Genomic DNA, 27513 nt, shown 5'->3' with positions numbered 1-27513 from the left:
TGCTCCTGTCCCACCAGGGATCCTGGGATTCCTCCTTCCCTAAAAATCCAGGAGGCTCCTCCACAGCTTCCATTTCCCCAGCACGAGGGCAGGAGGGCTCCCTGACACCAGCAGTGGGTTACTGGTTTCACTGGGTTTAATAACATCCTGCAACTTCTTAATTAATACCTGAATTCTACCAGCTCAGTCTCATTTAACTGAGCACAAAGTCTCCACAGAGTGTCCTCACAAACCACCCCCAGGTCACTGAGTCTCCTGAAGGACACAAGGAATTCCTATTCTGGGCACAGATCACGGAAAAGAAACTTTGTTTGATGTAAAAGCAACTTTGCATAAATTCCTCCAAAATAGCCCATCCAGCCACACAGCAAAATTGGAATCAAAGCCACCAATTATCACAAAAAAAGCACCTTCATCTCAAGAACTGCTCACCCCAGGAAGCTCAGTCTGAGTTTGAAATGTATCAGGACTAACTTGATCATGCACTTGGTTCTATTCACGCTGGTGATCCACTGTTTTCCAACAATCCACATTGTTCCCATCAGTATTTTACATTTCATGTCACGGATTTATCCATGGCATTGCTCTCCCACCACCCACCCCCCCACCCAGTGCCCCCCAAAAACCCCACAACTGCTCAAATAAGGAAAAAAAAAAAAAAAAAACAAACAAACCCCACTAACAGCCATACTGTGAAACCAAAATACTATTTAAAAAAACAAATGGATGACAGTCCAACAGTTTGCAGGATTCAAAACTGACTCTACAAAGTAATTGTCTACCTTGTAGAAAGGATTTCCTTTTATTTGGAAAACGAGCAATTGGAAATTGGAGAGAAGAGATAAAAACAATCTTTAGATGCTCTGAAGTTTTGCCTACTGAAGGATTAAAACCGTAAATAAAAAGGTACCAAGCCCTCAGAGTTCACTGCTCACGTGAAGCTTCTTCCATCTCTTTCTTGACCTTTTTAAAAACCATTTTCATGTCTGGGAAAGGAAAAAAAAGAAGAATTATTGAGGAAAAAACCCCAGAAGTTATTTCTTATTCAGGCATTGTACTGAGAAGTGCTCAGTTTTGACTCAAAAAAGCTTAAACTCAACCCAAAGTCTCAACCCTGGCTTAGCAACTGTGGGTGCTTTGGCAGAAAAAGGTGAGATTGTGTATAAAGGTCATTAAAATTAAATTTAAATTGGCTTTTGGAACTCAGGCACCCTAAGGGGATCAATTCCAAGCATTTTGGGCATTCCTGGTACATTTTCTCCCAAGCCAGGCTGGACACAGCCCCTCCTCTGGCCATACACACCTGCCTTGGCCTGGAAGGCTCTGAACATCTTCTCATCTGAAACTCTTCTGCTGCTGCATCAGCCCCACATTTTCATATACTCTAGCACTATCTTCTCTCATTCTGAAATGAAATCAGGATTTAGAGTCTCACCAATCTCATTTGAGACCAAATTAAAAAAAAATCCTATTATACACACCACATAATTCAGGGACAATTTATTTGACTTGATTTATTTTCAGAGGAAAGCCCACGGTAACAGGGCAGGTTCTGGGCTAACTCAGCCTCGTTTGAGGTCTCTGAAGATGAGACAGAACAGCTCAAAAACTGAGGGCAGGACTGAACTTACTCTGGACACGTTGGGGTTGGGGTGCAGGGGGGGAGAGGGCTCTGATCCCCGCTCGTCTGGTCCGATAACGAATATTTAATGTTTGTGTACTCGTGACCTTTCCTCTTGCTCTTCTGTGAAGCAAAACACACAACAAGAAGCCAGGTTGGGGGTTAATCCCAGCAAGCAATCACTGAGACAGTGCAGCAGTTCCAAGAGGAGATACCCATGGGTGTTTTTAGGTTTGTCTGTGAGGAGAGAGCTCAGCCCTGCCGTGAGCACTGAGCACACCTAAAGCTTGGCTCCAGCTGTTGGTGAGACCAAACCTGAAAATCCCCATTTTCCCCCATCCCACCATCTCCAGCAGAACTCACCAACCCTCTGAATGTACTCAATCCTCATCTCCTTGGCAGAAAAACTCCCCATTTCATTCTTGAGCAGCCAGTGGGCTTCCCACTGACCTTATTTCCAGCTCGGAGCTGGGGCCAACGGAGCGACACCGTTGTTTGTAGGAGCTCTAATAAAATAATATCTGAGCCCATTAGGTTTGATATAAAAAGCAGCCAAGCTGTTATTTGGATTCTGCACATATGCTCCAGGCTGCAGCCAATTGTGCTGGCACCCAGCTCCAGACCCTGCCAGGGAACCACGCCGGGAAAGAAACAGGAGATGGATTTTTCCTTTTTCCAGGCATTCACAATGCCTGGAAACACTGAAACCTACAATGGAGAAATCGAAGTTTTGCAGAGAATTGGGGTTTGGGGAGGGGGTGTGGGTTTATTTGGGTTTTTTTAATGCTGCAACAAGTCCTGAGGGCTGACCCAATCTCACAGCAGAGGCTGGCAGAGCCTCTGGGGAGTTCAGGCTCCTGAATTCCCATTAAGAACATTCCTGGGATTGAAGCTTTTCCAGGATGGTCTCCTGAAAACTCCCTCAGCTCATTCTGGTGCTTCTGGTGATTCTTAAATCACTCTTAGCCAGCATTTATGACAAAGCTGTCCCGAGCAGTTTGTGGGAACACAGATTGGGAAAAGTTTTATTCAGCAAACCTGGATTTGCTTCATTGAACAAAGTCTGGGAGACAAAGATTGGATTGGTGGGCACGTGGAATGCAGAATTTGTGGGGTGGACCACAAGGACATTTTGTAAGAACCAGCTGATAAAAGAGGAACTAACTCAGTACATGTTGGAAAGTCCCCAGCAGGGAAAAAGATACTAAAAAGAGCAAAAATATGGACTAATTAGCATAGAAAGCAAAAGGTACAAATCCCAGCTGCTCTGAGGTCAGGGCAGGGAGCAGCAGGGACAGGGAGAAAACATCAGTTCTTTATCACAAAACCAGGAAACTGCTGTAAAACCCCCCAGAAGTGGAGTGCAAGGAATTCCCTGAACAGGAAGGGGCAGGGGAAGATCTTTGTGGTTGTCACCACTTATTCCCAAACTTTTCTGATCCCACCACACTCCTGGAAGTGCTTTTTGTTGGATCACCACACTCACCCTTTCATTTTCCATTCCAAAAAACTAATTTCCTACCAATAAACTCCCAAAGTGGGAATTGGAGCGATCAGCATTTGATTTTCCCCTTTGAGGAATGCAGGGAACAAGCTTTGAAATCTCTTTAAAACACAAAAAGCACAAGGTTCTGCTTTAATTAACAGACCTTTATCTTTTATTCTTCCTCCACAGGAAATTTGATAACAGGAAGGAAATTTGAGATCTGGGGGCAGGGCTGGGGACAGGGAGGGTAGGAGAGAATTCCACTTAAATTAAGGAGGGAATTCCACCTAATATTTGAAAGAGAAAATTCCACTTAGTAATTTAAGGACAGGATTGCACACAATAATGTAAGGAGAGGATTCTACCTGATAATTATGGAGAAGATTCCACTTAATTTAAGGAGGGGATTCCACTTAATTTAAGGAGAGGATTCCACTTAATTTAAGGAGAGGATTCCACTTAATTTAAGGAGAGGATTCTAGTTGACAATTTAGGGAGACGATTCCACATAATGTTTTAAGAAGATTTCACCTGATAATTTAAGGAGAGGATTCCACCCAATAATGTAAGGAGAGGATTCCACCTGACATTTTAAGGAGAGGATTCCACCTAACCATTTAATTAATTCTTAAGCACAGTGAACTGAAACACAGGAGACAGATCACACCTGCAGACCCAGCCTCCCCACAACACAATCCCCCCACAAATCCCCAGCAATGCTGCTCCCTGCTGGGATCCTGCCACGTTCCTGTTGGATATTTGGGATGGACCCACCTGCTCCTCCTCGATCCTGCGCTGGAGGGTCTCGATGTAGTGCTGCACTGCCATGTAAATGAACCTGTACTGGGCCTCTGTCTGCACCATCCCTGAGCGCTGGGACCTCACCATCTGGATGGTCTTGGGGACATCGATGTCACAGTCCACCCCTGGGGACATCCACGGCATTGGGAAGAGCAGGGAGAGAACCACGGTGAGGGTGGAGCTCACCTGAATCCTCCATCAGCATTCCTGGGTGGATCCATGAACAGGCAGGGAAATCAAAGGGTTAAAGGTACCTTTCTCTCGGATGATGTCGATGAGGATGTCAATGACAATGAAAGTTCCTGTTCGTCCAATCCCAGCACTGGAAGAAGAGGGGAAAAAAAAGGGAATTTCATTGTTTTGCTCTTTCTGAATGCACACCAAAACCCCAGCCAAAGGAATTCTGGCATTAGGAGACAGGAGGCTTCCAAATTATAGCCAAGGGCTTCCAAATTACAGCCAGAGTCAAATCAGAGACCTCAGGGAAGGAACAGAAATCAGCACTTCTGTCCCTCAGTATTTATAAACACCCCCGAATCAGAAAAAAACTGCAAGGTCAGATCTAACATTTCCTTGCCTAAAAAGCATCTCATTTACAAGCTGAGAACACCCAAAAAGGACAGAGCCCTCACAGGTGGGATGAGATGCCAGAATTCCCATGATCCTGCACTTGAAATGCTCCAGCCAGGACTGGTCCCATCTTCTCATCCAACAGCAGAAATTTTCATTTATACAAAGGTCCACACTCTGAAATCCCTTCCCAAGGGGACCACCCAGAATGTGACATCGTACAGACAGAAAACAGGGAATTCTGAGCAAGTCCCAGGGAAAGTTGTCCTTTTTAAAAAGGTCTCAGCTCCCTGGGCCAAAAGGAGGAGGAGCAGGAGCCTCACCTGCAGTGGACCACGACAGGTCCTGCATCAGGGATGCTCTCCTGCTTGTGGTGCACCTCCTCCAGGAAATCCAGGACACCGCCGGGATCGCTGGGGACGCCGTGGTCGGGCCAGGTCCGGAAGTGGTACTGCCACACCGTCCTCTCCGTGTTCCCCTGCAGGAACATGGACACAAACCCTGCTGCTCCAAACCCAGCCCCTCGTGGGGCACACCTGGGTCTGATGGGCAAGGGGAATGGCCCAAATCCAACCTGAGCTCCACAATTCCTAAAGGAGGGAACAAGCCGGGGCACTTCCTGGCCTGGCACATCAGGGACTAAATCCCCCAAATTAAAATATCCCCAGGTTTGCCAGAGGCCAGGGAGCAAGACAAGATTCCTGTACTCCAAAGGTAAGTGGAGATTTTTGGGATACACCATGGCAAAGAAAATTCCTCTTTGAGAGCATCAAATCCTGCCAGCTAAGACACAACACTTCTGTGTTCAGTCTTGTAATAATAAAATCCCACAATTCTGCTTTTTTAGGGAGGTCCAAGCTTGATGAGCTAAAATAAAAGCCGAGACTTTTGCTGCAGGAGCAGGGAATTTTTCCCTTCCAGCACCCAGAATTCCTGCTTGGCCACATCTCCCATCCCAGTGCCTTTTTCCCTAAGTTGGAAATACAGAGATTCACATTGAGCAGCTAAAATTTCAGCAGGCAAACCTGAAGAAAGGGGGGCTTGATGTGACAGGAACCTATCCCCAGTTCCCCTGGTTTGCTTCCCCTCCCTGATCCAAACTGTTCCTTGACAGGAAGTGCCATTTCCACATTGTTTTCTCACCTTTTCACCCCTTCCCTTAAGTGAACTTCCCACACCCTAGACCCAACACACAACTTTTCCTTTCAATGCAACCATTTCCGTAAGGGAGCAAATGCTTGGCTGGATGGTTAAAAAAGTTAAAAGCATTATCCCTCCTCCCAGATTCCCTGCAAGCTCTGCAGCAGTTCCTCTCCTGCCAAAAGCTGCTTAGGTAGGAGAATCTTCAATTATCCCAAGGGCAAAGAGAAAGATGGATGGAACTGAACGTGGAGCTTCAAAGAAAGGCAGGGCTCCATTTCTTCATCCCCGAGTGCTTTTATTGATTCCAGAGAAATGGGCTAATCCTGCCATTTTTCCTTGGGTGATCCACAAGCTGAGCTAAAAGGACAGAGTTCCTCTTGTACTCACCTGGCCAACTTTGGAAAGTTTCAGCTCTCTCAGGGTGTAATCGTGTGCTGCACTCTCCTTCACATTCCGGACACGCATCACTCCGTACTCCTTCAGGGAATATTCATCTGGCCAGTACTTGACACACTTACTCTGTAAGATTTCAAAATATAAAAAAAAAATATAAAAAGAAAAGGAGTGATCAGGCAGGAAAAAAAAGGCTGCTTTGCAAACTGGTGAACTCAACCCTGAAGCTTTTATTTCAGAGTTCACAGCTGATGAGGTAAAGATCATTTTAATGGGAAGTTTCTCCTCTCTGTAACAACCACTGGATGATTTCAGACAGGTACAGGTCACCTCTCCTCTTAGCACCTTTTGGGATATTTTGTGCCTGGATATTTCCAAAAGCTGGAGATTAAAATCCTGCTTTTTGTACCCCCTGTCACAGGTCTCAAAATACAGAATTCCACCAGAATTCAACTCCACAGCCCAAACCCTACAGGCTGCAAAAAAAGAAAGATCAAAGGTATAAATAATTTCCAGTTGAAATAAAACTTGGATGCTTGCTTTTCCATGGCTTGCAGCAGGAAGGGCTGACACAGCTCTGTTTCCATCACCAAAGTGGGTTCAGGCTCCTGCAAAGGCAGCAGTTGATGGGTCTGTAGGTTCTAAAATGCAGAGTTCTTGGTGTGCTGCTCCTCCATCAAGTTTATCTTTGCCCAGGGATAAATTCCATCCACTGAGGAATAGATTCACCTATCAGCACTTGGATTTGGCTCCTGTGACAGGTCAGGAACCAGCAACTCCTGGGAATGCAGCATCAAAGCAGAAATTCCTGTAGGAGCAGCTCCTAGCAAGAGCAAACACAGACCAAACACCAAGCCCTACAGAGCAATAGGGTCTATCTGCAGTTATTCTGAATATTCAGGAAAAAACATGGCACAGGGAAGCACCTTCTGCCAGCCCAAGGCAGAGGAAGATGGCTGAACACATGTCCACACAGGCAACAAGATGCTTTTGTGCTATTTTTGCCCTTCTTTCCCTGTCACAAGGGGAGAAAGTGAAGCAAATACTCTGAAACTGAAGCAAATACACTGATTTTGGGGGGTGCCAGCAGAAATAACTTGCAGTTTTCAATGCAGAGCTCTGAGCAGAGCAAGTCTGAACAGCAACGTGATGTTAAAATAAGCTTTACTCTGCTGGAAGGGTTGCTGAACTGCCTCCAAAAGCCCAGAACTCCTTTTAATTTCTAAGGATTTGCTGGTTCTGCACTTTAAAGCACATCCAGGACTCGATGCAGGGCTGGGATGTTCCACAGCTCCTCCCTTCCTCAGGCTATGAGCTCTTGGAGGCAGCTCTGCTGCAAAGGGTTCTCTCCTTCCTGCAAACAGCTTGGCCTGAGATAAAAAAGCTTTGATTTGATATCAGGACTGGTATTTGCAATTCTTTAAGAAGTGAATAAGCACCACAACAACAATCAAGGGTACAGAAAGAATAAGCAATGCAGCACTGATGAATTAAAGTGTTTTCTCCAGCAAAAGGGCTGAGCAAACTTTGGGAGGAATAATGGAGAAACTGCAGATGAGCAGAGGCCATTCAGGAGGTTTTTAAAACAATAATAAATAACTTGAAGCAAGAAAGGTGTATTCAAGTCGACTCTGTAATTTATTTCTCCTCTTCCAAAACAAAGATTATCACTGGGAAGGGGGAGCTTCTCCCTCTGTCAGTGAATTCTCAGGAAGGAAACACAAATCCTGTCCCTTTATCAGGGTGATGGAGTGGCAGAACTTTACAAAGACTAAAAAAAGATCCACAAGACAAAGTCAAAGACTAAAAACAAAAATGCACAAGACAAAGTCTAATGGCTCCAACAAACAGCACCAGTGGCAGCTTTGACACCTCAATTAGGGAGAGAATCCTGTAAAATCTTGTGCTGTTTGTCTTCAGCCCACACACACAAAGTCCCTGGGGGTGAGGAACCCCTGCAATCATCAGTCACTCACACAAAAACTTCAGTTTTTAGCTTGATTTTTTTCCACAAGTGATGCTCCCCTAAAAAGGCAACAGCTTTCTATTCAGAAACAGATAATGAGAATATGGAAGAAGGTAAAAACGTGGACAATAGTGCGTGGAAGAAGCAGAGAAACTCAAAAAGAAAAGCAGAGAGAACAGACAGTATTTATCAAACAGAAAAAAAGATCAGAAGCAACAAATTCCAAAGATAAATCCTTACAATCCCCAGGAAGCTGTGTGTGGCTGTTGCCAGGATATCAATGTTCAACTATTCCTATTCTTTCCTGCCTTGTGTCATTAGAAACCAGAAACAAATTAAAATATCCCCAGGTTTGCCAGAGGCCAGGGAGCAAGACCAGATTTTTGGGATACACCATGGCAAAGAAGATTCCGCTTTGAGAGCATCAAATCCTGCCAGCTAAGAAACAACATCTCTATGTTCAGTCTTGTAATAATAAAATCCCATAATTCTGCTTTTTTAGGGAGGTCCATGCAGGCTTGATGAGCTAAAATAAAAGCCAAGACTTTTGCTGCAGGAGCAGGGAATTTTTCCCTTCCAGCACCCAGAATTCCTGCTTGGCCACATCTCCCATCCCAGTGCCTTTTTCCCTAAGTTGGAAATACAGAGATTCACATTGAGCAGCTAAAATTTCAGCAGGCAAACCTTAAGAAAGGGAGGTTTGATGTGACAGGAATCTATCCCAAATTCCCACAGGCACCGATAAAAAAGGACACTCGGCACCTTCCAGAGCTCCAAGGAATCCTGTGCCACACCAGATTCCAGCCATAAATCAAATTTATCCCAGTTCCTACTTGTACTCAAATGTCAGGACCTTTCCCAAAGCCAGCTGGAGTCTGGTTTTACCTTTCCTCTTTCCACTTCTTTCGTGGTCATGACAATAACTCGGGAATTCTCCTGGAACACCATCCTCCAGAAATCATTCACCGTGTTCTGCAGGCAGCCTTGGGTAGCAATGTAACTTTTTTTTGGCTTTGAGTTGTTGCACTTGGTTTCAAACTCAGGCTAGAGGGGGGAAAAAAACCAGCAATTCAACAAACTGTGTGTGACAAGATTCTGTTGGATTTAGGGGGGAGGAGGTGGGAATACACTCACCATAATTATATTAGCATTGATATAGTCTGAAACAGGTTCATTGGGATCACCATCGTGGAGAACAACTCTGGTGTGATCAACTGCAAAAATACACATGCATGTCAAGCACTTGCATTGTACAGTTGTGACCACACAGCAGCTGTTAATTAATTGTCAATCTTAGTAAATAAGTGATCAGAATATTCCAAATTGCCTCTTTTGCTTCCTTTAAACAAGTGGCTGTGACCAGCTGGACCAAAACATGTCCATGGCCTGGGAATTCAGGAGCACAGAGACACTCAAACACTAAGCCTTGGGACTTGCATGTTGCAGTTCTGTCCCCCAAATTAATCCTCTTATATGTAACTATTCCAGCCTGTTGAGTTGAGGGATATGAGACTTTTAAATGAAAGCTGAAGATAAAAACCAATATTACAAATATCTACAAAGTGCAAATGTGTGAACCCAAATTGGAAATCACGGGATAATCCTGATAAGAGGGGAAATTATCATTAAAGAGAAGCCAAAGGCCAGTGGTACTTAATTAACCCCGTATTAATGAGGAAAATAAACCAGAGTAACATTAAATGGCAATGAAGGGTCAATACTTACAGGGTAAAATGTTTTTGTATCTATTTTTGTTCTTGTTTTCCTGGCGCTGCCCTTCCTTGCGGCTGTAGAGGAGTTTGCATTCCTGCTGCTGCAAGGTCTGAGGGGAAAGCACAGACAGGGGGGGCTCAAAAACAGCAGCATGGACTGGTCCATGCTCACAGCAATCCCTTCTCCCAGAGAAAAGGGAGGAGAGGTGACTCCAAATGGGTTATCCATCAATTTTCCCAGTGAAGGAACAACCTGGAGTGGAGATTTCTGGAACACAATGTCCCAGGGACAGCAGCAATTCAATACTTGCACAGCCAGGCTGTTCATGGCAAATCTCCCCACTCCCAAAGCTCCCTGGAGCTGGAGGCACCAGGATCCCAATGCTTTGCTCCAAGCTGTCATCCCCAAAGCAGTTCTGGCTCCACTAAAAGGAACACCCAGGTTTTGGAAGCTTCTCCCCTCATCAATCCCACCCCTCCAGACTCTTGCTGTTGTTTAACTGGCACATTTGCTCACCCCTGTCTGTCTGATACTCCCTCACTTAATGACCTTGGATAATCAGGCTGATCCTAAAGCCAGGGAAAGCAAAAGAAGAGATGCAAAGTTTCAAGCTTGTGACAAAGGACAGAAAACAGCCCCCAAAGCATTGCCTGTGGAATTCCAGGCAAAAGGACTGAGAGCTAAACTTTCCCAGCAAGTTAAAGAATTGGAGCAATTAAATGTGTGTGGAAACCACATCTTCCTTCCTAGAGTTAATTATCATTGCTTGGAGCATCCCTGAGGAGAGATCCACGAGCAGCAGCGACTCCCAACAAGCCCATTCAGAGCTGGAACAACACAACCATAAATCTGAATATCCTCCTCCACTTCCCTACAACATCCCAGCACTAAGCTCAGAAATAACCATTGTTCAGAAGGAAAAACATTACAAGGGCTGTCAACATTCCTGTCTGGTGGTTCCTGGGACAAGAGGCTCATTCCTGCCTGGAGACAAGTAATTTAAATTCACCATCTGGGCTGGCAGCTCCTGAACAGCACAGACAGGGATCCATGGACAGCCTGGAGTTTGTTCCCCCCTCCTGCCACCATGGGGGACAGCTGGAGCTTCCCTGAGGGGAATGGAAAAGCAGGGCACTAAAACTGCTAGGAGAGGGCTTCATTCCCCAAAAAAATAAAGGTTAGTGCTGACCTCACTGACAGCAGCAAAGGGAAAAAAGAAGTGCAATGTCCCACAGGTAAAATCCTTCATTTATTTGCTTTTCCTGCTAGACTTTTCCTTCTGTAAGGAAAACACTGAGAAATCCACTCCAAGAAAGATTTCTTCAACGTGTAGCAGAGGTCAGGAAAGAACTGTGAACTAATAGCTCAGTTATATTTTGCCAAACCAACAATCCCTTCCCACACACACGACCTCTGCTGACTTCCTTCCCTCTCCAGATGGAATTCTGGCCATTCTGACCATTCAGCAGCCCTGGATCAAGGACTGTCTCCTCTCTCTGGAAAGAGAAAGGAGAAGGCTTAATCTTCATTTTATCACGTCCCAGTGCCATCACCTCACCATCTGATATTCCCCTCACACACCTCTGTGCTAATTCTTTCACTTTTCATGGATTAATTCTCCTTCTCCTGGCAATAATCAGAGCACACTGGACAGTACATTTAGCTAATGGATATTTCTGATCAAAGAGGGTTTCTCCAAGGATGGTCACTTTGCAAATCCATCACTATTCAGGAAGTTTCTCAAACCAACCTCTCTAGAGCAACCTGAGCACTTCCCAGTTTCCTGTTGCCATCTGCTGGTGGAATTCCAGACTCCACTGGTGCTTTTGTGTGTGTGAGGTATAAACCAGTCCATTATATCCAGCCTGGAGTGTTCCAGACCAGGCTGGATGGGGCTTGGAGCAACCTGGGATAGGGGAAGGTGTCCCTGCCCGTGGCAGGGGGTGGGTAGGATGGGGTTTAAGGTCCCTCACACCCAAATCATTCCACTATCCCAGGCTGATCCAAGCCCCAGCCAATCTGGCCTTTAACACTTCCAGGGATGGGGCACCCACAGCTTCTCTGGGAAGAGCTTCTTCCAAATTCTGGAAGGATTTCTTCCCAATATCCCATCTAAACCTCTTCTAGTTTGAAGCTGCTCTCCCTATCCTGTCCCTACACACTCTTTCTGGAAGAAAATTGGAATTTTGCCTGCAGAGAGAAATGAAACACCAAAACAAACCAAAAATAAACCTCCAGAAGTCCAAGGAATGCATATAATCCATGTTGTTTCATCCCAGAGCTTTCTGCCACTTCCCAATGGCTTTAAGATCCCCAAAAAATGAACATCAAAATGCCACAAGGACAAGGGCAATGGATGGACTGAGAAATGGAAGTTTCCCTAAAGAAATGGTTCCCAACTTCCCAAAGAGCAGAAGGAATTGGAAGGATTGTCCTGGTGGGACAAACACAGGAGGCTCCCTCAAGGTGGGAAAGATATCCAGGAGGATATCCTGGATAAAAAGCGCTCTGAGAATCAGGGAAAAAAGGCAAATATTTCAAGCCACAAGAGAGGAGCTGGCAAAGCCCTGGAGATGGGAGCAAAACCAGGGATCTGAAGTGACGGAGAGGAGGAAACGCCAGGAAGGCAGAACCCAACGTGACTTTGGCAGTGTGAGAGTGAACACTGGAGGAAACACTGGAGGAAACACCCCTTGGAATGTAAGGAATTACCTCAAACTCTTCCCAGAAGCCCTGCTTGACTTTATCCGTGGTCTCTGCCAGTTTGCTGAGCTCCCTGACTCGGCTCTCGATCTCGGCAGCGTTAATCCGGGTGGTGTTCAGGGGCTGGGGGACACAGCAGAGCCCAGACAGCACAGGGTTAGCAAAGAACAACCATGGAAAGACAATTCAAGCACAAATCCCCTAAGGTGAGGATATTTTAATGGGGATTTTGGGATCCAGGCATCTTTTTGGGTGTCAGGGTTTTGGAATTCAAGCAAAGGGCAGTGAGGAAGGGGACGGTGCAAAGTTGCTTTTAAAGCCTCACTGGTTTTATTTAATGCATTAACTTGTCTCATTTCTGCTCGTGCCCTGCAATTCTTCCAGACCAAGATGACACCAGGAAATTCTGCACATCAGAGACAACACTCTATCCCTTCACAAGCCTAACAAAAATTGTTCCCATTGAAATGACTTTTTCATCCATTTCATGAAGTTTAACTCCTCTTTTTTTTTTTTTTTTTTTCCTCAGAAAAGAAAAAAGTCTTGCAGAACATATGGAAAAGCTGCATTTCAACAACATATCCTGGAGATGGCAAAGCTCAGGGGTGGCCTGTCCTTCTCACCTGTTTGAGCTGCAACACAGTGCCCAAGGTCTCCACCATGGGGTTCTTCTTGTAATGCTCCACCAGATCTGTCAGAGAGTCAAACTTCTCCCCTCCACCAACGTCGTATTTGAGATCCTGACAAGACAAATGCTCCTCAGAATAAATGCACTGCCCACCACCACAGCCACAGCACCTCTAGGCTGTGCCTTGCATCAGAAATAACCTCCAAAATTATGTGTAGAAGACTCTACTGAAATCCTTCTGCTAAAGGATAGAAGTTTAACAAATAGAAACACAGGCACGCTGCAGGACATCCCCTTTTTTTTGCCATCTCATTGAAAATCAGTTTATCTGCTTTTTTCTGAAACAGGGTTCAGGCAGCTCTGGAGCTACAGGATGAGAATTCAGGAATTAGGGATTTGAATTGATTTCCAAAACTAAGTGTATAATTGGGTCCTGAAAAGCTGGTACTGCCTGGCAGCATCCCAATTTTAAGGAAGCAAATGCCAAATTATTTTCCTCAAAGACATAAATGCTAACTGCAAATTAGGGAGGTTTTCTTGAAAAAAATATGCATATTCTGATAATTCAGCATTTACAGTCCTGGTGGGTCATTTCTACCTCCAAAGTACTTCTGTTACTGCATTTTAGGTGTTTTTATACAATTTAGTTATTGCACTGTCTTTGGGCACAACAGAAGTAAAAGAGAATAAGAAAAATCCATTTTTTTTTTTTAAATTTATGATTATTTTTTAAATAGCAGCCCATGGAGATAGATTAAATATCAAAACTGTAATTTAATAATATTTCAGTGAAGAACTACCTTATACTAAATAGAAGATTTAGATTTCAGGGCATTCCTTGGAGTGAACACTCGTTTTCACAGACTGTTGATCATCTATCAGGTGTAGCTGCCTGAAGTGACAGGAGAGAGACATCTGTGGATAGATCTCCATTTGTCCAATCACTCCTCTTTTGATTGAATCCATCCAGGAGACTGCAAAGGCTCCCTGAGCACAGCAAAGTGTGATTTGAGCCAGAAGGCCCTGACAGGAGCCAGCCAAGCAGTCCCCAAAAAATATTGGAATTCTGATGCCATCAAAGGAGTCATTTTGAACAAAGGGATGACCTGCAGCAACCCCAGGGAAAAGGGGAATGTATCCAGAGCTCCTGGGCCACGGATTCCCTGCTTTTCCTACCTGGCAGTGGATCATGACGTGTGTCACTTTGGATTTGCCATCGTTGCTCTCTCCTTTGTCATCCCCCGTCCTCACGGAAAGGACAAAGTCCCCGGGGTGGCTCTGGCTCTCCCTCACCAGGAAGCTCCCATGTTTTCCTTTCTCTGTCAAGAGTTTCTCAGCTTCTCTCCCAGAGAGATGCCCGTGGAACCACCTGGAAGTGAAGTGACATGGAGGGAGACACCCTGCTTAGCATCCCAGCTGAATCCACTTGCTCCGGGTGTTTATTATGGAATTGAATCCTTCTGTTCACTCAGCAACAGCCAGGTCTAGGGAAAACCTCAGTTGGTAAAAATAATAAATGAAATAAGCTTTGGAAGTGTCCAGGTGCACACCAGTGAGGACAGAAACACTTCAAAGCACTTCCATGGGGTTTCTTACAAGCTTCCAGTGAAGCTTTGATTTGGATCCTTCCCAACAATCCCAATAAACACCAGGTTACACTCCAACCTCCCCCTCAGTCAAAGCCTTCATTCTTCTTTTACTTCCTTCATGAAATTTTCCTGGTAAACTTGTGGACACTTCATACTTTTCACACCCTTCTATCCCATTAGGAACTGGAGAGGAAATCCCAGTAAATCTCAGTTCTTCAGGAAATAGGGCCATAAAAGCATCTATCCTCCCCACCCAAAGGCATTCTGAAGAGTGAGAGAACTTGTTTGAATATTTTTCCTCATTTTTTTCACTTCTAGGAATAAACAGGTATCTGCTGGTTTAGTTCTGACCCTTGACATTTCCTCAAATCCAGAGTCTCAAATTCTCCTTATTAACCACGCTCCTCAAAACAGGAGTTTGAGGAATCTGAGGATTTGTATGGCCTTCACTTTCTACCCACTGCTAGGAAAAGCACAAAAAGTTATGCCCAGAAATATCCCTGGGAATTCCTTGCAGCAGCAACAGCATCAGGAGCACTTCTCCAATTAAACGTTCTCCCAGTAAAAATAAAGGGAATTATGCCCTCTTTTTCAGTCCTGTCCCACCCAAGGAAGAATGCTGAAGGGTACAGGTTCTGAGGCTTGGATTGCTTCACCTTTAACCATATTTATTCATCTATTTTGAAAGGAACCTCCCTGAAATGAATCCAAGGTTGTGGCCACTCTTTTCCCAGATGGAGGCTGAGGGTGAAGAGGGATAAACACAGCATTTATTAAGAAGCACAAGGACATTGAGGTTCCACCACTTCTCTGACCTTTCTGAGGTGGGATCAGCACAGTTGAGGGGATATTTCAGCTCTATGACATCTCCATTCTTTTCCTTGAGCTGCCCATGGTGTTCCATGTAGTACTGGACCAGCTCAGCCAGCGTGGCAAACTTCTCTCCCCCGTAGAGGTCATAGTAGTCACCTGTGTTCTGGATCTTGATGTGGGTGACAGCTCCAGTTCGTCTAAGATTTGAAAGAGAGGACAAAAAAAAACCCTCCCCAAGTCAGCTGATCAATCAATCAATCAATCAATCAGTTTTACATTTGGTGATGCTTGAGTGGAGAAATCCATACTCACAATTCCAGCATGGAGCTACTGCAGAAGAGCTGAGCTACTGCTCCTCTGAGCACCAGCCAGGGAGAACAGGAGAACAATCCTGTGCTGGAGGCAGCATAAACCCTGCAAGTCTGTGCTGGAGCCCCACCAGAAACCCCTCAGAGCCACACAGAATTCCACACACAAGCACAAGGGTGCAGGATGAGAGGAGCTGAATATTCTGGAGAAACCCAGCAGAGCTGGGTTTGCTCCTTTCTCCAGAATTCCCACCAGCTCCCAAGGTCTCTCCCTCAGGAAACATTTGCCTTTGCCTGCTGCCACAGTCTCTAATATTAAGGAAGAGCAGCTCCCAGCAGGAATCCCCTCCTGTGCCACAAGGCCTGTTATCTCACAAGTATCCAAGCAGCACAACTCTTATCACCAATCCCACTTTTCCCTTTTCCTTTATCTACTTCCTCTTGCTGTCTTTTCCCCATCCCTACCACGCAGTGTCAGGGGACAACTGTCACAGAAGGCCTATTTTGGAAGGTGAAAAAGCCACAGTTGCCCTTAAAAACTTGCTGACTTTTCCTGTGCAAGGAGGGTCTGGATTTCCTGCTGGATCACTAATTCCCAACACCTCTGCTCCTTCCAGTTGGTTATCAAATGGATTTGTAAAGGGCTAAAAGCAATGTGACTATCAACCTATTTCTGCTTCCCCTGAGCAATTTTGTCCTGCTGTAAAATCAGAATTCACTCCCCTCCAATCTAGAGCTGGGTAAAAGTATTTGAGGAGCTCTTCAGGGCAAATGGGAGAAAAAGAAGAGGGAAAAGTGAACAACACTAAAAAGTGACCAGAGCATTCTTTCACCTCTTTCAAGGAGTTCATCCACAGCTCTTTCCCCACAGGACAGCAGCAAATTAAGATCATTACCAACCTGGGGCAAGACTGGGAAGAGCCAAACTCACCTAACAGAGAGTGTGAAGTCTCCTGGGTTACTTTTGCTGGGCCGTGCCAAGAAGCTGCCATCGACTCCTCTTGTTAACAGCAGGTTTTCTGCCTCCACCCCAGTGATATTTGGATGAAACCATCTACAAGAGGTTAAAAATAAAGAATGTTAATAAATAAACAGCAGGTTTTCAGAGCTAACTCGCACAGAGCAATATGACAGCTTCCAAACTGAGTTTTGCACCTAAATAAATAAAATTTCTGTTCATTATTAGTTTCACATTGCAACTTTATATATTGCAACTTTTTGTAAGCCTAAGAATTACACTTATCTCTACTCTGACTGCCTGGATTAAAATGATATCAAAGGTACACAACATAAACACAGACCAGAAGTGGTATTTCCTTACTCCAGCAAAACACAGCACACAAAGAAACTGAAAGACAAACAGGAAAAATACCTAAAAATAAAACAAAACATCCAAAGTGACACTTGACAACATTTTGAAGGTTAAAAACTGAACAAAACCTCATGGTCTGGGGCACAGCTGAGGGGGTCAGGAAGGAACTCCCCGCGTGGACACCCCACTGCTCTTCCTCCCAGGAATGTGGAGCCGGGGTCGGATCTGTCCCGTTTAAATACAGCCACAGAGGAATCTCCTATTGATCCTCACCACCCACAAACTGCCCTCAATGAGTATCCCAGAGGCCAGGCAGAGCTGGGGCTGGGCTGTGGCCAACAGCTCCGGGTCCCCACCTCTGGCATTGACTTTGGAGACTTATTTGGAGCCACTCGGTGTCACCACTGCCTCTGCTCTTATCTGGAATTTACCCATTTTTGTTGCAGCCCTGAAGGAGTTCTGCACGAAAGGGCTCGGTGAGGATTTTAGAAGGCAAATTCTGAAAATAAACCACTGGGGGTGTGAGCACCCCAACCTCAGCTCTGTCCCTTTTGCACTTGGCAATTAAAAATCACCTTTAATTTTTAGAGTTAAATCCTCATTCTTGTGTGCTGAAAGAACCCAGCCTGCTCCTCTTTGTTCACCTCTACGGTTTTCCAAAGTACAACAAAATATATCCAAAATACTCCGCAGTCAGGCTCATCACAGAGGGAGAGAAGTGTTATATCCAGAAAAATGGAACAGCATTCCTGATCCTTCCTGATCCAGTCAGCATTTCAGGCTAAATTGCTAAATCAGCAAAATATGAGAGCACAGGTCTAAATTTAGGGTTATTATTCCAATTGTTGCAGCAATTCCTTCTCTACTGAAAAGTTGCCAATATTCTCACCAAAGCCTTCTCCAGAGCATTCTCTTCAGAAATATTCTGGAGTTTTAGGATTCTAGAAAATCCAGATCCCTGGCAAGTCATTCAAATGGGAATTAGGAGCCTTTTCAGAAGTAAATTGTGTGAATTTTCTTGCGAATCTTTTTTCCCCTAGCTAATAATATTCTACTTGCACCATGAAAATCTAGTGAATAGTTCCCATCTTTCACTGAAGAACAACAAAGAAAATACCAAATTTATGCACAGGACATGGAAAAAACCATTCAAAAATACTTCCAAATTATCACAGCAAATGGGAATGAACTAATTAATAATGTTACATTTATCTAAGGATTATTCAAAGATCAAGGAAAGTTCTCACAAAAGAAACTGCACAAGCATCAGTACCTGGCATGAACTGAACATTAAATAACATTTCAGCATTTCAGCCCACAACAGGTTGTCTGGAGAAGGTGATCATATATTTACCACATTTCCACTCCCAAAATTTTACTTTCATTAAGAGGAAAAAAAAAAAAAAACCCACACAAAAAATGTGCAGTAATAATTTGAACAGTTCACAAGCTTTTTAAATATGCACAGGATTCAAGAGAAACCGTGGTAAATTTTAGAGTTTATAGCAAAAAATGTCTAAAGAGACAGAGGAGGAATTATTGGGATTGCTTCTCCAGATTTATTATACTGACATTCCATAAACTTCAACCAGTGGAATATCTTCTGTATCCCACCCTGAACCTTAAGGAAGTAGCTGTACTTGAGTGGTTACAGCAAAGGAAAATTAATAATTTATGTACAGAGGTGACTACAAATAACCTGCAATTTAACCAGCATTTAAAGGAGAGGTTAAACACACAGCAGATGGTTCAAACCCCAAAATCTCTCCCCCACATCCACACCGAGATGCCAAAAGCCAAGTGCAGCAAAGCCAAGCTACACCTGGGAGGGTTTCTTGCACTTTATGTAACTCTGGCTCTGCTGGCACCTCGTCCTCCTGCTCCCTCAGCTCTGTATTTTTGGCTTTGAGTAGGAAGCTGCATTTGTCAGCCACCCCAAATAGCAGAATGGGGGTGTCAGTGATCCCTGCCAGCGGTTCCGGCCCCGAGGAGGATCCTCCTTGAAGTGCTGCCATCCCTTGTGCTCCCAACCTTGGGGCTGCAGCCCTTCCAAACTGGGAGGGGACAGCCAAGGGCCAGCGCTCACCAGTGACACCCCCCCCAGCCAGGACCAGCTCTCACACTTCCTTTTATAGGGATGGAATGCATTTGGGGCTTTTTATCCTGTTTTCCCTGCCCATGTCCGTGGCAGCAGGTGCAGAGCTGCCCCGGCCAAGGGCAGTAAATGCAATCACAGAAGTCACCCAAACCCACGCCCTCGTCAAACTGGCTCCTCACCATCCCTCCCGCAGCACTTCCCACTCGGGGGCTTGGACTACACCACTGCCAGCCCATAATTAGCTCACAGCAAGGTGGAAATGTTGGTAAGAAAGGAACCAGTGAAACAGCAGGGACTCAAAACCCAGAGGGTATCAGCAAAGCAAGGAAGCTTCTGATGAAAAAAAAAAAAAAAAAACAAAAACAACCACCCACGGTGGAAAATCCACCCTTCCCACAATCATCCCTTTTTTGTTGTCATGGTCCAGCAAAGACCAGCAGGATCTGTGCTCCCTAAGTCACACACTGCCAGCACATTTCTCTCTTACCAAACCAAAAGAAATAAATCAATACGATTTTCCATGCAGTGATTGGGTTTTTTAATCACCTTTGCAAGAGCAAAGGAGAGATGAAATCAGTTCTGTCTCAGCTGTCACAGCCACAGCACTGGGGATGTGCTGACGGGTACTTTAATTACTCCTATTTATAGGCTCATCAGTTGATATTTCCCAGCTTTTTTCAGTCTCCCTCACAAGTTACAATTTAGAGCTCTGAGCAGAATAACAGGATTATTCTGTCAAGGATGAAGTTCACAGTGCTGCCAAAAGGTGACTTGTTCCCAGTGTGAGCAGGGACATCCAGAAAACACAACATAGATTAAAAAGCCTCCATATAGTTCAAAAAACCCCAAATCCTACTAGAAATGGCCATGGGATTGAAACCACCTCCTCCAGATTCACCATCCTGAGCAGAAGAAGAGAGGACAACTTACCCTTGGAGAAATTATCATTTAATAGGTATTACTTATAGAGGTGAATGAATTGAAATTGTGGCTGCCCCATCCCTGGAAGTGTCCAAGGTCAGGCTGGAGCTTGGAGCAGCCTGGGATAGTGGAAGGTGTCCCTGCCCATGGCAGGGGATGGAATGGGATGAGCTTTATGGTCCCTTCCAACCCAAACCAGCCTGGGAATCTTAGAACAGATCTGTTAAAAAGGATAAATACTTTTATACCCTTTTCTGACAATAATTCCCCCAAAACCCAACATTTGCCCAAATCTCTGAGCCCAGAAGGACACTGGGTACCAGACAAACATCAAAATACGTTAAGGACAGTGAGAAGCTACAACCAAGAAATGGGTTTGGCTGTTTGTCGTCGCGCTTTAACGGTGCCACAAGGGTTTGAAATTAGAGTGAACGCTGATAACTGATTAGGAAGGCAGGTGTGGGGAGCTCAGCAACACTCGTTTTGTAGCTGGGCCGTGTTTTAGGGTCGGTAAATCAGCGGCGCTGGCTCTCGATGGAGCACGAACCCCGGGCCCCGGTAGTGAGCAGGTCCCACACACGAACAATTCATCCCTCGGCTCCGGCGCTCCATGGGGACACTGACGTGAACCCCCCCGAACCGGGGGCACCGGGGCAGCTCCGGCCGCCAACGAGACACTCGAAGCCACCCGATCCCTCCACCCGCGGGAGGTTCCCCGGGGAACGGGCGGGGAGCGGGGACATCCCCCGGGAACGAGCGGGGTGGGGGCTGCGGGAGGGGAACATCCCCCGGGAACAGGCGGGAGCGGGCTCCGGGAGCCGGGACATCCCCCGGGGAAGGGGCGCGGTGGGCGCTGCCGGGGCGGCTCCCGGGGGTCCTGCCCGCCCGCAGGGAGCGGGCGAGGAGGCGCCCCACAAGCCGCGGCCCCTGCCCGCCGCCCTCCCCGCCGGCGCGGCCGCCGCTCCCGCCTCACCTCCGCGATGTCATCTTCCCCCGTGGCCCCGGCGGGTCGCGGTGCGCCGGCCCCCCCGCGCCGCCCGCCGCTCACATGGGGGTCCCGGCGGGGCCGCGGCCTTCGGGCGCTGCGGGGAGCGCGAACAACGGCGGCCTCGGGCCCGCGAGCGCGGCGCGGCCCGCCCCGCGTCACCGCCCGCGCCGTCATCGCCCCGCGCCGCGCCCCGCCCCGCACCGCCGCCCCGCCCGGGGGGGGGCTGCGGGACCCCCGGCACCGGAGCGCGGTGACACCGGAGCCTCGCCCGCGCACGGGGCAGGGCGCGGAGCCGGCCGAGCCCCGAGCGGACGCGGGTTAAGCGGCGGCGGCGCGGCGGGGCCGCTGTCCTGGTCGGGGCTCCCGCAGCCCCCGGAGCGGGCGCGGGGTGTGGTGTCCCCCCCGCTGGTGACCCGGGGCTGCCCCGGGCAGCGCGGACCCTCCCGGACTACGAGTCCCGTGCTCCCCCGCGAGGCGCGCTGACGTCAGACGCCGCGCTGTCCTTAGCCCGCGCACCCGGATGTGAGTCCCTTTTGCTCCCCCGGAAGGTGAGGATGGCGGAGCTGCCGCCATCGGCGCCGGGCCCGCCGCGCTCCATCCGCCGCCATCCGCCCGCCGGCGGCCCCGCCGCGATCACAGGCGCGGCCCGGCAGCCTCGGGGAGCGGCGGAGGAGCCCGGATGGGCGCGGGGGTGGGAGGAGCGGGAGTGTCGCCGGTCCAAGTGGGCTAGGCCGCGGCGGGATGCGGAGGCCGCGCCGGAGCCTCCCGGGAGCTGGGCCGGGGCTGGAAGGGGGAGGCCTTGGGGCACGGCCCGGCAGCTCAGCGGTACCGGGGCAGTCCCGAGCCGGGACGGAGGCGGCTGCAGGCTCGGGATGTGTTTGCGTGTCCTCGGGCTTCCCGCCGAGGAGCGCTTGGACGGGCGCTGGAGCTGTTGTAACCAGCGTGCAGGAGCATTTCAAGTCACGTAGAGGCGCACAGGGAGCAGGGCTTGGTCAGCTATGGCTGGAGGAGGTGGCTGACAGCTACTGGAAAGGTGTGAAGGATGGTTTGGATGATTTCATTTTTATTTTCTATGCTTTGTAACGAGCCCTAAACCCTGCTGTCTGTGACCGCAGATGGCGGGTGAGAAGGCGCCGGAGAAGAAGCCAGCTGAGAAGAAGCCGGCCAAGAAGAAGTCAGGGGAGAAGAAGCCGGCGGAGCAGAAGCCAAGCCAGAAAGCAGCAGGGGACAAGAAGAAGAGGGTGAAGAAGTACCATGCCAGCCGTAACCCCGTCCTGGCCCGGGGCATCGGGAGGTATTCCCGCTCAGCCATGTACGCCAGGAAAGCCCTGTACAAGCGCAAGTACACGGCCCCAGAGACAAAGGTAGGGTGGGCAGCACTGGGGCAATAACGGGGTTTATGGTGGTGCCGTTGGTTTGAAATGTGCTGAGTTTTCCTTGTTCTTTGCACGCAGATAGAGAAGAAGAAGAAGGAAATGCCCCGTGCCACCATCACTAAGCCAGTGGGGGGAGACAAGAATGGAGGCAGCCGGGTGGTTAAAATCCGGAAAATGGTATGGAGCAGCACCGGGATGCTCGTGGGGCTTTAGGCTGGGTGATGAGCCTCGTGCTTGGGGTGATGTAGGGGCCTCAGCCTGTGCTGTGCTTTCTGTGAGTACAGACCCAGCGTTCCTGGGAGGTGTTGGGAATTCAGGTGGGAATTCTCTGTCCTGTGTGTTGCTGTGCTGAGGTGGAAGCACGCACAAATCCAGAGCTGGACGCTAAATATTCCAAAATATTCAGTGTGTTCCCAAGCCCATCTGCAGCAGAAATCCTTCAGAAAGCTGAACCTCAGGGCAACAGGGAGAAGTTTTCTGAGGAGCTGCTGTGCTGTGAGACGCGGGTGGTACAAGATGTTTGTGCTCTGTTCCCAGCCCAGGTACTACCCCACGGAGGACGTTCCCCGGAAGCTGCTGAGCCATGGCAAGAAGCCGTTCTGCGAGCACAAGCGGCGCCTGCGGGCGTCCATCACCCCCGGCACGGTGCTGATCCTGCTCACCGGCCGGCACCGCGGCAAGGTGGGCACAGCTCCTGCTGCCAGGGGTCTGGCAGCGTTTCGGACACCCTGAATCTCCCAGCTGATTTTTATCCGATCCTGCTCAGCCACTGGGCGTAAATCTGTGACTTCTGTTTGGTGTTTTCCTTGTCCAGCCATTAGGGGAGGCAGGGGTGAAATGTTTGTTAAATTAAGGTTGTTCTGAGCAGAGCTGGAAGTAAAACAGGCTCAGCCAGTTGCTTGGATACAATGCAAAGAGTTTTGCTGCAGAGCAAAGCCAGTGCCTGTTTCTGTTGCTGCTCCTACAAAGACAAAACTTTGTCCTACAGCAGTTACTACAAAGGAAAAATTAGAGGAAAAATTAAAGTTTCAGTATTAATCTAATTACCAGGGTAGCACTGGATTGTTATATTGGGTTCTCCATCCTCAGGATGGTCACCAACACAACTGGTATCCTTTATTTTCTTGAATTCTCTGTCTTTGATGTTTATGATTCCATAAAGAAAGTTGCCAGAGAAGGAAACCTTGACCAGAAGGAACAAAACACAATGGGGGAATGGCTCTGACTGTGAAGTTATAGAGTCCTTGTGGTGTTTATCCAATTGCTGCCTATAACTCAGAGGATTTGGGTGCTGGGATGGCTGTTGCCATCCTGTAGGATGGGGGAAGAGTAAAAACTGGAGTAATTGCCTTTGCTTAGCCTTGAAAGATAAAGCTCATGGAGAGTCACGCTCGGTTGGAGAGGAGGCACCTGGAAGTGCTGGAGCTTGGATCACAAGGTGGCAGCTCCTCAGGTGGCACAGCTGACCCACACCTGGAGCACTGTCAGTGCTTGTACCAGTAACAGAGGCACAGTCCCAGTTTGGCTGTGGTATGGGAGCACTGGGACCTGAGGATTGATGTCCCATCTCATTTCTTTGCAGCGTGTTGTGTTCCTGAAGCAGCTTGATACTGGCCTTCTGCTTGTTACAGGTAAAAAATTTTATTTAAACATGGTATTATTCTGGGAGATTCTTTGGGTTTTTTAAGTTCAAGTTTGTCTCTGAGGTCAGTAGCACAATAGATCTGCACGTGTTTGGTTTGGCACATCAGTGGGGAATCACATTTTGTGGTGGAGTCACCACCCCTGGAGGTGTCCAAGGAACAACTGAATGTGGTACTCGGTACTCTGCTCTAGCTGACAAGGTGGTGATCTGTCAAAAGTTGGACTTGATGATCCTTGGGGAGCTTTTCCAACCTTAATGATTCTGTCATTTGTGACTTTGCAGGGAGGTGGAGGGGAGATGATTAAGCTTCAGATCTGACTAGCTGAAAGAGCTCAGAAAGGAAATGTTTGTATTTCTAGAGATTTTATCTGTAGGCAACTCTGAAGGAACTGGTCATCAATAGACTACAAAAATTCAGCTTCAAGGCAGTGATTTTCACCAGAAAAGCTGACCTTGTTCTCTCTTGTCTTCTCTGCCTTCAGGCCCCCTGGCTGTCAACCGTGTCCCACTGCGCAGGGCCCACCAGAAATTTGTTATCGCCACATCCACAAAGGTGGATCTCACTGGGGTGAAAATTCCCAAGCATCTCACGGATTCCTACTTCAAGAAGAAGAGGCTGAGGAAGCCCAAGCACCAGGAAGGAGAGATCTTTGACACTGAGAAAGAAGTAAGGGACAGGGTGGTTCCTTCTTTCTCAATGCTCCAGGCTAGGCTGGAAAGGGGGAATTAGGAGGCAAAAAGCCAGGTGGATTTTAAGTGGTCATTATAAAGTGAGGTGATGCCATTTAAATGAGGTAATCCCCCTTCTAAATTTGGGGATTTTTCTCAGAGAAGAAGGAGTTATTATTCCAGTTAAATGTCTTTTTTGACCAAGAAGTGCTATCACTGTGTTGGCTCCAAGGAATGCTTCAATGCTCCGCTACCTTCGCATTATTGAGAGCAAATGCGGGAAAGATTTCTTAAAAATCCCAAAACTCAGGGTTTGCTCTGAATCTCCTCCTCTCTCTAAAGGATCCTGCAGTTGCCCCCAGGATTTTAATGTTGTTCTCTGTGCTTTGCAGAAATACGAGCTGACGGAGCAGCGCAAGACAGACCAGAAGGCCGTGGATTCCCAGATCCTGGCACGGATCAAGAAGGTGCCTCAGCTCCGGGGGTACCTGCGCTCCACATTCTCTCTCTCAAATGGAGTTTATCCTCACAAATTGGTGTTCTGAGCCTTCTGGAAGCACCACATTAAACTCCAAGGGAAAAAAGCAAGGATTTGTGGTGTGTTCATTCCAGTCTCCAACAGCAGGTGGTGCACGGCTCTGGCAATGCTTGTTGCTATGGGGTGAAACTCTGAGGGGCTGTAGGTAGTGACCAGAACTTGGAGAAGTTTGGGTGTAAGAGTTTTGGCTGTTGTAGTTTTGTGGTGGTTGTTTGATTTTTTTAACTATTTAACATAAATAGGAATTCAGCTTTCTTAACTCTGAAAGATCTGGGAAGGGATCCTGAACAGATTTTGCTTTGGGAATAGCAGCTAATTCTGGACACAGTGCAGGATAAAATCAAGACAAAATACGTCTGTGCTGAACTTCAGCTAATAAATAACTTCTTTGAGGTATTTCAGGAGCTATGCTTTGATTTTGAATGGAAATGCTGGGAATACTCCACAGTTTTGCAGGACAAAATTGTCTGAAAGTGAGTGGAGAAGGTTAGTGCTGTGTTGAACTCAGCAGAAATCAGTGTTCATACACAAAGCAGGGATGTACAGTTCACCAAGTCTGGCACTCTGGAGCTCTCCCTTAGCCAGACTTCTGCGGGAATCCAGGTTTATGTAACTGCACCATCTGTCTGCCCAGTAATTCTGAGCTGAGCTAGCCAGCAGGGTTAGACTTGAGGAGAAATAGAGATTTCAACAAATTCATCCAGGCTCCATGAAAACAGGATAGGGAAGAGAGCAATACAGCTCCCCCTGAGCTGGAAGCCATACTCAGTGGGAAAGAGGAATTGGGCTTGGAGTGCTCCAGAGGCAGTGAAGGAACTTGGACACCTCTGGAGTACCTGGTTTGCAGCAAGGGGCTGCAGTCTGGTGCTGGTGGGTGTTAAAGTGTCCAAAGTGAAAGCACGGGGCGCTCCCACCATCTTCCTGTTGGTAATTACCAGGCTGGGAGAGCTGAGGGGTGTCAGCCTGCAGAAGGGAAGGCTCCAGGGAGACCTTAAAGCCCTTTGTAGTGTCCAAAGAGGCTTCAGGAGAGCTGGAAAGGCACTTGGGACAAGGCCTGGAGTGACAGGACACAGGGAATGGCTGCCCTCTGCTAGAGGCAGGGTTAGATGGGATTTTGGGAAGGAATTGTTACCTGTGAGAGTGCTGAGGCCCTGGCACAGGGTGCCCAGAGGAGCCCTGTGGTTGCCCCAGGATCCCTGGCAGTGTCCAAGGCCAGGCTGGACGGGGCTTGGAGCAGCCTGGGATAGTGGAAGGGGCAGGGGTTGGAACAGGATGAGCTGTAAGGTCCCTTCCAAGCCAAAGCAGCCTGGAATTCTCTCTGAAGTATCAGTGAGGCTCAGCAGAGGGAGGCAGTGAGCTGGCTGTGTCCTGTGCAGAATTCCTGGCCTGCCTGGGAGGAGTCTCTTGCTCTGTGCTGTGTTCTGCCCTGTGTTCTTTTATTTTCCCTGACACTGGAATTTTGTCTGTTATTGGTTACATCTTTTGTGTGTGCTTTGCAGGATAATGGGATTAGTCACAGGTTAAGTTAAAGAGGAGTTTTTCCTGCAATTCTGGGAATGGCCTGTTGATATAAATCAGCTCTAAAAAGATACAGAGGAGTTGTACACATCTCCCTGCTATTCCTAAGCTAGGTCTAAGAAAAACCTTAACCAAATGCGCTTAGAAAGTTCATTTAACTTAAAAACTGTGTGTGGGAACGCTGAAATGGGGAAAGCCCCAGCAAGGAGAATCAGAAGAGTTTGTAGGAGCTCATGGTATTGTAGTCTGCAACCCCAAATTCAGTCCCACACTTGTGCTCTTGAGGGAAAACTGCAGGACATATTAATGCTCCAGTCATTCCCTTCCCTCTGGGAGTGGGGAAGTTGCAATAACAAAATAGCCCCAAAACCAGTCGGGTGTGGAGATCCAATGGTGCTCTCTGGAATTCCTGGTTGCTCTGACACATTCCTGCTTTATGGATCAGGAGACACCTGGAACCATTAACCTTGTTTGCTGGGAGGGGAGGCTTTGTCTGCCAGTGTGCTGTCAGGAAGTGATTTGGAAATGGGAGTTGGTTATCAACAGGTGCTGGTCTGGAGCAGTGCTGCCATTGCCCTGTTCCTGTCACCTGTGTGATGAGGTGGTGACAGTCACACACCCTGCAAGGTGGGGAGGAAGGGAGGGAGGAATCTGCTCCTGTCAATGGCTGAGCTGAGTCACTGGCCCAGCTGGGTGCCAGTGTCACACCAAGGG

At 47.5% G+C, this 27513-nt stretch overlaps 2 protein-coding genes across 3 annotated transcripts; one reads left to right on the top strand and one right to left on the bottom strand.

Annotated features, from left to right (window-relative positions):
* Positions 1–771: 771 nt before the first annotated feature.
* Positions 772–21172, bottom strand: PTPN11 (protein tyrosine phosphatase non-receptor type 11). Its single transcript, XM_053994015.1, has 16 exons — positions 21039–21172; positions 16666–16788; positions 15429–15623; positions 14201–14393; positions 13020–13136; positions 12406–12519; positions 9706–9802; positions 9115–9194; positions 8866–9024; positions 6009–6140; positions 4802–4956; positions 4163–4230; positions 3882–4033; positions 1632–1744; positions 1304–1405; positions 772–986 (listed from the first exon to the last, which is right to left on the bottom strand). Exons 1-15 carry the CDS (start codon positions 21050–21052, stop codon positions 1336–1338), a joined length of 1782 nt encoding a protein of 593 aa, XP_053849990.1. The 5' UTR covers positions 21053–21172; the 3' UTR covers positions 772–986; positions 1304–1335.
* Positions 21173–21392: 220 nt separating this feature from the next.
* Positions 21393–25331, top strand: RPL6 (ribosomal protein L6). Of its 2 annotated transcripts, none has more exons than XM_053994066.1 (7): positions 21393–21601; positions 22169–22417; positions 22508–22606; positions 22967–23110; positions 24012–24060; positions 24557–24741; positions 25136–25331. In XM_053994066.1, exons 2-7 carry the CDS (start codon positions 22169–22171, stop codon positions 25286–25288), a joined length of 879 nt encoding a protein of 292 aa, XP_053850041.1. In that variant the 5' UTR covers positions 21393–21601; the 3' UTR covers positions 25289–25331. The 2 variants fall into 2 exon arrangements, with proteins under 2 accessions (XP_053850041.1, XP_053850042.1); XM_053994067.1 differs by lacking the exon at positions 21393–21601 and adding an exon at positions 21894–22086.
* Positions 25332–27513: the final 2182 nt, after the last annotated feature.

Source organism: Vidua macroura, chromosome 18, assembly GCF_024509145.1.
Source record: "Vidua macroura isolate BioBank_ID:100142 chromosome 18, ASM2450914v1, whole genome shotgun sequence".
Lineage (NCBI taxonomy): Eukaryota > Metazoa > Chordata > Aves > Passeriformes > Viduidae > Vidua > Vidua macroura.
This window is presented reverse-complemented; position numbering and strand designations above follow the sequence as displayed.

Bases quoted from the DNA above. Each gene is read 5' to 3' on its own strand.
- PTPN11 (XM_053994015.1), bottom strand. The intron at 13,137-14,200 runs GTAGGAAAAGCA...TTGTCTTGTCAG, and splicing joins ACGTCATGATCCACTGCCAG to GATCTCAAATACGACGTTGG. The intron at 4,957-6,008 runs GTGAGTACAAGA...ATGTTCCTGCAG, and splicing joins AACTTTCCAAAGTTGGCCAG to GGGAACACGGAGAGGACGGT.
- RPL6 (XM_053994066.1), top strand. From the start codon at position 22,169: ATGGCGGGTGAGAAGGCGCCGGAGAAGAAGCCAGCTGAGAAGAAGCCG. The intron at 23,111-24,011 runs GTGGGCACAGCT...ATTTCTTTGCAG, and splicing joins CCGGCCGGCACCGCGGCAAG to CGTGTTGTGTTCCTGAAGCA. The intron at 24,061-24,556 runs GTAAAAAATTTT...CTCTGCCTTCAG, and splicing joins TGGCCTTCTGCTTGTTACAG to GCCCCCTGGCTGTCAACCGT.